Source organism: Lissotriton helveticus, chromosome 3_1, assembly GCF_964261635.1.
Source record: "Lissotriton helveticus chromosome 3_1, aLisHel1.1, whole genome shotgun sequence".
Lineage (NCBI taxonomy): Eukaryota > Metazoa > Chordata > Amphibia > Caudata > Salamandridae > Lissotriton > Lissotriton helveticus.
The window spans coordinates 1,846,069,143-1,846,081,462 of record NC_136061.1 but is presented as its reverse complement, the minus strand read 5'-3'; the positions used below and the strand labels follow the sequence as shown (position 1 = coordinate 1,846,081,462).

The window sequence follows — 12,320 nt, the reverse complement described above, 5'->3', positions numbered from 1 at the left end:
TTTGGGAAATGCAAGTTATATTTCATCATCAGTCTTTGACCAACAGCACTAGAGAGATAGGCTGCAAAAAGCAAGATGAATGAAGAGAATGATAGGGAAAACATTTAAAGAGAGAGAGAGAAACATAGGGATAAAAAAAACCTGCATGGATGAGATAGGGAGATGGGATGCATAGAATGATGAAAGAGGATGCCTGAGGTAGAATTAGACCAGACAGGCATATTATTTGATAACTCCACCATTCAACAGCACTGTTGGAAGGCTCCTAAGAATAACATTGGGTCAAAGCATTTTATTTTATAATTTAGGTACTAAGTTGTACTGTCCCTAGAACCATGAGACACAACTGAAAGTCTTTCTTAGTTCTGGCAAGTACTCATTTTCACATCACTTGAGGACTTAACCGATAAGTGATTGGATTCTTTTTACATTGATGCATTATTCTTGATGTGCCGCTCCAGTGTTTCTAGTTTACTGGTGGTGTTGTATTTATGAAGAATTAATATGCAATTGGAAGCTTGGGAGACCTTTCTTAATTTGTTGAGTGCTTTAATACTCTGAGGTGACCCCTCTCTAGACCTTGGAATTGGTCCCTCTTTTATCTATTTAACAGAAGGGGCTTGTTTCGGGGTAGTTAGGTTTTTCTACACCCACTTTATTTTGGTGTTTGGTAGAAGGTAACTCAAATTTTCCAGATGGCTTCAAGAGGAGACTTGGAAGCAGGTACGACTCAGTCCTGTTTAATTTCCTAAACAGGAACATTGTACGCCAGAAACTACTTCTCTTTTCCCTCCTCTACCTCCCCAAATGCCTGCACATAGATGTACCATCTTCTCGGAGCTAAATGTATGAGGTAAAAACCCCAACTCATTGTGGTTTCGCCACCTGAAATATTGCTACATTTGATGGGCTATAACTTGAAATCCCACCTATTGGTGCGAAAATACTGCACAGTAACAGTAACATCGCATGCCATTTTACCATTACCTCAGCACTGTGAAACTTATAATTTAGTAAACTCACCTTTTTACATGTTTCTTTCCACACAAAGTCTGATCTTTTCAGTTACCATACTCCAAGTGCAAACAGCTTTCCATCCCACTTTGAAAATGTCAGTGTATGGTTCTCTAACAAGGGTGTAACAAAGGCCCTTGCAGCCGCTGAGAAGAGGGAGGCCAGCAACCTTTCAAGGGGCCCCCACATCTTCATTGACCCTAATTGATCCCAAGACCAATGAATATCTGTGAGATATGAGAGACTCGGGCCCCTCTTCATATTCTCCAGGGGGGTCCCGTTATTTTGCTTTATGCCACTGCTTTTTAAACCTGCATGCTTTGCTTGTCCGTTTTATTGCTATGTACAGTGTCCTTTGGCAATAGATTCTTGCTCCATAAATATCCTTAAAAAAAGGAAAAAGTATGAACATCTGTATCTTAATATTTCAATGTTGTATTGCAGCCATCTGCACTCCTCGGACTGAGTGTGAATGGACAGACTGGATTGATGTTGACTACCCTCAGTTCGGTCCTGAAGGTGGTGACTTTGAAACCTATGACAAGATCAGGGAGAACGGCATCGACATCTGCGAACAGCCAGAGAACATCTCATGCCGAGCGCAGAGATTCCCAGACGCACCTCTTGAGGATCTGCAACAGAAAGTGACGTGTGATGTCAAGACAGGGTTGATTTGCCGCAACAAGGAGCAGTCCGCGAGCACTATCATACCCATGTGTTACAACTATGAGATCAAAGTTAACTGCTGTCGTGAAATAACTTGTGGACCCACCACCACTCACACCACACCGGGCACCACCACCACTCTTTGCACAACAGAAACCACAGAACCTACGTATCCAACATCTACAACTACAACTATCCCAGGTACAGATACATTCAATCTAGCATACTGAGCAGGGGTTCTGGAAGCAGGTAGTCAAATCTCCGCAGTGGTGTGAAGAATCCTTCACCCACAAGCATTTATATTGTCTAATTGCAGTCGTCAAATATTAAATGTTTGGTGTTAATTATCTGGTAATAAGAGCATGCGCTATGCAAATCGCCACTGGTAGTGGCAAAGGGTACCTGACTAATGTTGACCCTGAGGGTTTGGAGTCTGATGGTGAAGAGGCAAGTTAATCACTTTGTAGATGTAAGAGTAGCCTTTATGATCATCATTGACTTTCAGATTGAGCTGATGCCCCAGAGAGTCTTGTGTCAACGGCCTGCCTCCAGCTGTAAAAGTAACGGCATGCAACGGCACGCTGTATAGACCCTATTTAAACTGCGCTCCTGGAATTATGCGATTCTGCAGCTCTTTTCGTATAATGACAGATTTGCTGCATTTAATAAATGAACCATCATCTGTTGCATAATCTGCAGATTTTATCAAAACAAGTATGTTTCTTGTTCAACTGGATCAAAAGTTAATATAAACGTGGCGACCTGTTCGGATGCAGTGAAACGCCCATCGCAAACATTTAATGGCCATTTTTCAGTTACTGAATTATGCCGCCTAAATCGCCTTTTCCTGCTGCATAATGTAGTCACCCCTGCCACATAATTTAGTGCTGTCTTGCAGCATAATTTCAGGGGATCCTGAATATAACTCCCAAATTCTTTTGCCAAATGTTTTTTCCCCTCAACCCGTGGTAGACCAGCCACATAATTTCAAAATGTGACGTCATGAATTTGTTAGAAATGACACTCCTGCATTTGTAGGTGAACAAATGTAATAATATGATTTTCTGAGACAACATAATCAAATCAATCAAATTACTTTTTACGTGCAAGCAGAAAAGTAGACTTTCATCAACCACAGCCTAGAATCTTTATGCTGCAAACCAATTTGCATCACTTTTTAGCTTCAAAGTTCAATTTTTGTGTTTGTTGTGCACTAACAATGTACAAGCATGTTGTTCAATTAGAGGGAAGAACATTCCCTGTTTTAAAATCATAATACCCAAAATCCAAATGAGGTCAGAGAAGAACTGTAATTAATTGGTAGTAAAATGTATTCTTTAAGCTATACATTTTTGAATCGGTAAATTCTGGATTTTAACACTGCCTCAAGTTTCTGATACTTGTGTAAATGCCGGCTTATCCTAAAATAGAAACATTTTTCTGGATATTTCCTAAGAGAAAACCCCTATCTACTTTTCTTATTTCCGAAATTTCGAAATGTACTAAGCCAGATGGATGTGTTAAGCATATAAATATTTTGGGGGTTCTGGAAATGAATTGTGGATTAGGTCAAAATCCAGCTGAGATTCCTGCTTATTGATTCCCCAGTTTTGAATAGAATCTTTAAGTTTAGCCCTGTGAGTGAGAGATGAGTTTAGGTGCTGTGTGTCAATGAAGCAGCATGTACCAGAGGCGGTTATAACTAAAGCCTGAATCGGGAAGATAAGGGCTTTTGACTGTGGGACCAATGCATAGGGAATAAAGGCTATGGTCGAACTGCTAAGAAGTTGAGACATGTTTTAGACAGGTCTTAATACGTTCTGCGTTATCTAAATTTCTAGTTAAGACTCTAGGCTCCAGCGATACACATGGTCCAGGTTCTAGGCATCCTTTAATAGCAAGAATTGGATTATGAAACCCGTAGTTTTTATACTGCAGTCGTCTTCTTGCCTTTATCCCTACTGACAATGGATTCAGGGTATCCAGATAAAGCACATTAAGGGCAGATTTAGAGTTTGGCGGACTAGGTATTGCATTCCAAATGTGACGGACTAAGCTGTCCACCAAATTCTCATCCCGTCTCATTTAGAGACAGACGGACTGCAACGTTTTTGTTAGGGGAGCCTCCCCTTGACTCCATCAATGGAAAGCTTACTGTAATGGTCCAATGGAGTAGAGGCTGACAGAGAAAGGGCATTACAATAACCGCCCTATTTCGGGTGGGTGTGTAATGCCCTTGGTGATGAGGACAGAAAATAAACCCCGACCCTGACACCCTTGGAGAATTGTGAGAAACAATAAAATGTTAAAAGTTTAGTCGAGTACTATTAAAACAGACTGCTACCATCCACAAAAGTTTGTACCTTGAAGGGAACTGTCGTTAGTTCCTTTCAAGGTAAAGATATGACCTGTGGACTAGTAATCATCTCAAAATTATGTGGACCGTAGTCTGTCAGGAGGGAGCAGGTAATGTCCAACACCACCCTGAATATATATATAAATATAAATATATATCACATTGATTGAACAGAGGGTTCGGGCCCAAGCTGACTGAAAATGTGCTCGTATATATATATATCCTTTCACACAAACAGTGGGAACCCAGGTTTGAGTTCTGCCATACACCAAGCAACGAGAAATGTGTAGTTTTTTTTCTGTGATTTTGTATTTCTGTGTTTTGTTTCTCTTATATCAATACCTGACACTTTATCTCCATCCACAGAAAGCCCCACATCTACAAAGCAGAGTACCACTCCAAAACAAACTACAACCCCTACCATAACAACAACAGAATCACCAACAACACCAGCCACCACTACAATGAGCACTACCACTACAGAGGAGCCTACAACTTCAACAATAACTACTACAATACCGACCACCACTACAGAAAGCACAACCACTACAAAGAAGACTACAACAACTACCACAGAGGAACCTACTACCACAAAACCCACAAGTCCAACAACTACCCCAACAGAGGAGCCTACAACTTCAACAGTAACTACTACAACACCAACCACCATTACAGAAAGCACAACCACTACAGAGAAAACTACACCAACTACCACAGAGGAACCTACTACCACAAAACCTACAACTACAACACCAACCACCACGACGGAGAGCACCACCACTACAAGGACGACTAGAAGTCCAACAACAACCCCAATAGAGGAGCCTACAACTTCAACAGTAACTACTACTACACCGACCACTACTACAGAAAGCCCAACCACTACGGAGCAGACTACACCAACTACCACAGAGGAACCTACTACCACAAAACCTACAACTACAACACCAACCACCACCACGGAGAGCACCACCACTACAATGAAGACTACAACTCCAACAACAACCCCGACAGAGGAGCCTACAACTTCAACAGTAACTACTACAACTCCGACCACCACTACAGAAAGCACAACTACTACAGAGAAGACTACACCAACTACCACAGAGGAGCCTACAACCTCAACACCTACAACTACAACACCAACCACCACAACTGGGAGTACCACCACTACAATGAAGACCACAAGTCCAACAACAACCCCGACAGAGGAGCCTACAACTTCAACAGTAACTACTACAACACCGACCACCACTACAGAAAGCACAACCACTACAGAGAAGACTACACCAACTACCACAGAGGAACCTACTACCACAAAACCTACAACTACAACACCAACCACCACCACGGAGAGCACCACCACTACAATGAAGACTACAACTCCAACAACAACTCCGACAGAGGAGCCTACAACTTCAACAGTAACTACTACAACACCGACCACCACTACAGAAAGCACAACCACTACAGAGAAGACTACACCAACTACCACAGAGGAGCCTACAACCTCAACACCTACAACTACAACACCAACCACCACCACAGAGAGCACCACCACTACAATGAAGACCACAAGTCCAACAACAACCCCGACAGAGGAGCCTACAACTTCAACAGTAACTACTACAACACCGACCACCACTACAGAAAGCACAACCACTACAGAGAGGACTACACCAACTACCACAGAGGAGCCTACAACCTCAACACCTACAACTACAACACCAACCACCACCACAGAGAGCACCACCACTACAATGAAGACCACAAGTCCAACAACAACCCCAACAGAGGAGCCTACAACTTCAACAGTAACTACTACAACACCGACCACCATTACAGAAAGCACAACCACTACAGAGAAGACTACACCAACTACCACAGAGGAGCCTACAACCTCAACACCTACAACTACAACACCAACCACCACAACTGAGAGCACCACCACTACAATGAAGACCACAAGTCCAACAACAACCCCGACAGAGGAGCCTACAACTTCAACAGTAACTACTACAACACCGACCACCACTACAGAAAGCACAACCACTACAGAGAAGACTACACCAACTACCACAGAGGAACCTACTACCACAAAACCTACAACTACAACACCAACCACCACAACTACAATGAAGACTACAACTCCAACAACAACCCCGACAGAGGAGCCTACAACTTCAACAGTAACTACTACAACACCGACCACCACTACAGAAAGCACAACCACTACAGAGAAGACTACACCAACTACCACAGGGGAGCCTACAACATCAACACGTACAACTACAACACCAACCACCACCACTGAGAGCACCACCACAACAATGAAAACCACAAGTCCAACAACAACCCCGACAGAGGAGCCTTCAACTACTACAACACCGACCACCACTACAGAAAGCACAACCACTACAAAGAAGACTACACCAACTACAACTACCACAGAGGAGCCCACAACCACAACACCTACAACTACAATGCCAACCACCACGACTGAGATCACCACCACTACCAAAAAGACAACAACTACTACAGAAGAGTCTACTACCCCAACACCGACCACTACCACTGGGAGCACTGAAACAACCACAGGTATAAGATAAACTTTGGGTCCTATATTTGTAACATTGTTTGTGTGTAAAATACTGGCCTTTACTCAGGCTTTTTAGAATGATTGGCATTAGTGTTGAAAAGTTGTAAAGGGAAATAAGTACACTGTTGGAGAGCTCTGCTCCGACAAGTCTGTCAGTATCAGTATGGAATATTTCTTAGGGAGCATGTACCCCAAGGGTAAAATGTGCCAAATGTGTTGTATGCTAAATTACCTGTATGTTCATGCCATGCACCATACACACATACTTTTACCAGTAACATGCATATTTTGTAAAATAGCAGGATTGAGCAAAATGAAATACTGAAGGGGTATTTCTTGTGTCTTTTTTGGCGTGCTGATCCCCGTTTTAGTAGCTTGACAAGGGCATGTGGGTTGTATGGAGTAGGGGGGATGTTGTTTATGTTTCTTTTGATTTTGATGGAGACATTGGTCTTGAAACATCAGCTTATAAATACTCTACACACGAATAACATTATGGAGCTTTGGTTGGGGGAAACATAATAGGAGAACATGAAAGCAAGAATGAGGATGGATAGAGAGAAGAAAGGATGGCAAGATAGATGGAAGGATTAATGGGTGGATGGATGGATATATGACGAATTAAGAGAAATTGAAAGGATGGAGAGAATGATGGGTGAATGAAGGGAAGGAGAAGACAGAGAGAAGTTTTTCTAATTCATCCCTGCACTTAAACCATATATGGACGCCTTTATGCCTCTGTCTGCATCTACCTTATTATTTAAATTCAGACTTGGTACGCTGTTGGTAAATACATTTACACACAGATGGGATTCTATTGGCATGAAGTCAAAGAATTGCCAGTCTGCCCTAATAGTATTGAGGACAAAGAAGATCTACTTTTATTTTGCTTGACCGATGCCAAACCAAGGAGATCTTGGCTAAAACCGCTTTGTATCACACTAGGCACGTTAAAATATGGTGAGGCTTAAAGAACATTAAGCTCAGACTGTAGTATCTTGATAGCTTTAAATCTTGGAAGCTATCTCTTATCAGTGAGGTGTATAAGAAAATCTGTAAGCAAAGTGATAGAATGCACACCTCCTTTTATTCAACTTCAAACTGCTCTTTGCTATGTTGTGTCGTGCAGACTGATGCCGGAGTCTCCCCAAATTACACGGATAAGTGATTCTCAATACCTATGGCCCATGTCCTACGTGCCTCAGTTGCACAGCCTCGCCCTCACAATAAGTCAAGCTTCTGTTAGGTATAATCCATATTTTTATTAACTATTTCATACTTCATCCATTTTTTCTTTTACTTCAAAGACAGCTTAATTTAAAAAAACAAAGCAAATGCCTTATGCATTCCTATCTGGGCCTTAACAATGGCACATTGGAATCAAATTCCTTTTCGCCTTTGAGATACTGGCCGCCTTTCGACTGGCCGACAGGCTCTCCGAGCCCTTCGAAAGCCAGCCGGTATGGCCGGCTGGTTTACTTTCCGACTGCCTCCATCATAATGAGGCAGTTGTAAAGTAAACCACAGGGCCCATTACAAGGCAGCTCTGAAGGCTCCAACCGCTGGTCAGAGCCTTTATGGGCTGCATTGTAATCAGCCCCTTAATACTTTATGGGCTTGTATAAGGCCCAAAAGCTTGAATTTAGAACCCACTGAGCCACACCAAATGCCCAGGACACGAGGGGCACCTCTTGGGGTCAGGATGTCGTTGAATACCTGAAGGCCAGCCGACTAGCCCTTTGAGTCACTCTGGGGTCCTAGGTTTAAGATGAAGTTGCAGTTCTACCTGGGAAGAGGGCAGTAGGTCAGCACAGCATGGCAGAAGCTCCTTCAGAGTAGCAGTCCAGCAGATTAACACTCCTCAGAAGCCCAGCAATCCTGCTGGCAGATTATCCACATGTCCAGACATGTACAGAAGTGGTGGTGTCCGAGGTCCTTCTTTTATACAAGTTGTGCCACTGAAGTGGGGAGAAGTGTCTAGAGGCATGCCTTCGAACATCACAGGTGTCCTGTCTGCCCTGCCCTTGCTCCAAGCCAGCTGAAGTGACAATGCAAGGTTGTTAGGCCCTTTATGTGGAGCCAGGGCACAGTATATTCAGGTGTTAGTGAGGCTGCGAACAGCTTTTCCCTCCCATCCTGCCAATGATGCCACAACCAGTCTCACATAAGCTACCATGGTGTGTTGCTGTCTAGGAGGAATACACAAAGCCCAAGTGCCAACTACAGCCAGTCATGTGATGAGAGACAAGCTGCAGGCAGCAAAGGGCTAAAGCAAGAAGATGCCAACTTTCTAAAAGATTCAATGTTCACCCAATGCATTTTGGGCTACAAGCCCTTCATCAGGGGTAACTGGAATTTTAAAATAGCCCATCAGAAACCATGTATAAATTATTCCACATTTCCAAATTCATTACATATGCTATGCATGCTGTACTCAAACATTTGTTGTATCAAAAGTATGCATGCCTTCCATCAATTAATAAAGTTTCCCTTGCTGTGAATAGATGCCTTTACACCGGAAAGTCAATAAAGTACTGAAAAGTTAATAAAGCAAAAAATAAAAATAAACCCTGAGCTGAAATCAAACACTGTGTGTAAAAAAAACATGCACCGAACATCCACCGCAATAGTGCTACAAGCGTCTGATTTAATTTGCCTCTAATTCAACCCTACAACCATCAGTGGAACCATTGATAGAAACAGCAAAACTGAGGAAAAACTATTATCACTTAAAAAATATGCAAAACTTGTGGTAAAAAATATTGTTTTACAATTCTGCGTATTTCTGGAATTTTTTAACTGCAAAAGTTTGAGAATTGCATTTTTAGACAAAAAATATGCTTTTTTGCACAGCCCTTTTCCCCATGCCCTTAAAGAAAATGTTTAAGATATATTTGAACTATTTTCTTGTTTCCCTCCACGGGTATCCTCAAACCCTAGGTTTCTTTAGAATCCTTAGCATGTGGTAAAAGTGACACAGCTTTGACCTGAATACCTTTCATGGACCTAATTTCATGAAGGCTTTGTCAATGCCTGATTTTTTTTGATGGTTTTAGCAAATATTTATTGTTGGGGAAATCACTCTCCCATGTCAATCTGAAAAAAAAACCTTTGGCTACCTGCAAAAATATGCTCTAGTCTCAAATCACACATATTTCCATAGCAGTCATTGGCACTGAAAGGGACTACTTTATTTGAGGAAGTACTCCTTGTTAAAGGTCCAAATGCCCAGTTCAGTAAGCCAATGTCTCAAGTAGGCTCACCAACTGTGTCATGGGTATTGTGTAGTGGGCAAAACCAAACGTGAATGACATTTTAAAAGATCAATCGAAAAAGAAAGTTGGCTGAAAGCCCCCAAAAGTAAGTATATTATCAATATGTATTTAGTAAAACCAAATAATTTTAGCTAATGCCAGACATAAAAAGGAGATGGAAGTTAAATCACCAGTTTACTAGGCACCCGAAGTGTAGAAAATAATAACTAACCAATCTTTGAGTTAATATAAAAAATAAACGATGTAAACTCTGCGCCAACTGTTTCACTGAAGAGAAAGGTACAACTTTTAGGAACATGTGAACATTGAGCACAGGTTTTGTGCAGTCACTCAAAGTGAAGGAAGACAATGTGTAAAGGGTGCTGACCCACTGCCCCATGCTTTATTACTCTGGTGGGTGCAAGCACAATATGAATGAAAATATAACAGAACAATTAATAAAGCCCCCTGACCAAAAAGGGCTTCTATAGATGCATATTATGGATGATTTTTGTTTTTAAAACTGCAAAAAATTCTCGCAAAGACCAGATCTAAAAAGACACACAATCACAAACGTCAGTGCAGTGCTTATCAAGAATACCTGCAAGTACAACATTTCTCTTTTAATCCTATGTATATATTTGAAAAACCCTTTGTAGAAAGTAAAAAAATTTGCAACATAGCAGGACTTGAGAATACTGATCTAGTCAGATACATAGAGTTACGAAGATGATACACTGTGGAGGTAAAACTCAGACAAGTTAATACAATGAATTCTAAGAGCATGTTCTAGAGTATTCAGTGAAAACACATCTAAACAGGTGGAGATAGAAAAAGTGTGAGCGTTGACTGTCACCAGTGTGAACTGGGGCTGGATCACTGATCTGGCTCACAGCTCCAGTTTGCACTGATGCCCAACTTCAGTGGTTGTGTAAGGAAAAGAATGCTGGGTTGCACCCGATCGGCACCAAGATGGGCTATCTCCAGTGTTATGTTATGTTCAAATTATTTATTCAACGCACGTGCACCAGTTGGTTTCTTGGCGCCAGAATAGGAGTAGATGAGCTCCGCTAGATCTATTCGTAAGCCTGGACAAAGATCCGTGTCTTAAGGAGTTTCCCAAAAACAGGTAGAGCTGTGCAGGATCTAATTTCGTAAGGAAAAGCATTCTGGAGATATGGAGCCAGCACAGCAAACCTGCTGCCGCCTAGCCTCTTCTGTTGATAGGGAGGGATGGCCAGTAAGTTCAAGTGGGCCGATCTCAGATTGCGTGTGGGTCGTGTCTCTTTATCAATTTAGAGACGAATTAAGGGCCCACATTCTGTAAGGATTTAAAAATAAGGCATCCAATTTTGAAAGTGCAACGTTGAGATAGTGGGAGCCAGAGAAGCTGCTGCATGAGGGGGGTGGCACGTTGCCATCTTGGCTATTGAAAGATGAGTCTGGCAGCCTGGTTGTGCACCAGCTGCAGTTTCCTAACTAGATACCCAGGTAACCCGAGATATAAGGAGTATGTGTAATCTAGGTGAGATGCATGAACTATGTGCAGTCTGCTGTGACAGTGTCTCTGAAGGTATAACCCAAGAATTCCTTTGAAAAGGGGTATGACCCCCCGGCCCCTTAGGTGGTAGAGTCTGTGACAGCACTTGCCCTTGGGGTTCCTAAGATCATTAATGTCACCCACAAATGTCGTCTTTGGGTGCTCATTAACAGTTCTCTAACTTCTAAATGGTAATCACCTAACTTGTCGCCCGAGAAGTCATAGGAAATTACAGTCACCTATTTGCATTAATCTACACCATCAAGTTGTACAGGTGCAAAATGTGTATACCTGAAGGGGCTGTGCAAGCATGCACATCTCCTCTGGTTCTGCGGACGTGCTCTGTGACAACAGTTAGCAACCAAAGTGTCACACTCCGGGGTCTCTTCCATAATACTGCTACCAGAGACTTTGGTAGTGAAGAACTTGCAAAGGTGGTGACTGCTAAATAGAATCATGAAGAGGTGAAAGAATAATTTGTACATGTGGAGAGATACAGGTTGCAAACTAAACAAAAGATGGTGACGAAGAAGGTGAATGTGCCATGGCATAAAGGATGCAGATGGTTGCACAATAGCTCAATATGTAGGATATCGTTGAGGATGGAAGGGATTTATCGGTGTGAGAGTCAGTGGTAGGTACACAGAGGTTCAGTAAGAGCAGAACTAAAAAAAGATGCTTGTTGTGTGACGTCAGAGGTGCTGTGTGCATTTTTCAGAAAACACTGCTATCTCTCACAACAAAAGGCCGAAATGTGTTTTATGTTCTGACACCTCCAGCTTGCAAAGATGGGAAGCAGGCAGTTGGCATCGTAGTCTACAGAAAGTAGCCTGATCCTATAGGACAAACTGAAAACAAACAAGAGAAACGATTATATATTTAATAGCATTG

At 42.2% G+C, this 12,320-nt stretch overlaps 1 protein-coding gene across 1 annotated transcript in view; it reads left to right on the top strand.

Moving 5' to 3' along the window:
* Positions 1–12,320, top strand: part of LOC144823891 (mucin-2-like) — a 209,393-nt gene that overhangs the window by 135,741 nt on the left and 61,332 nt on the right. Inside the window, exons 36-37 of the mRNA XM_078682784.1 lie at positions 1,459–1,881; positions 4,403–6,634. Coding sequence (XP_078538910.1) covers positions 1,459–1,881; positions 4,403–6,634 — 2,655 coding nt within the window. The remainder of the gene's footprint in view (positions 1–1,458; positions 1,882–4,402; positions 6,635–12,320) is intronic.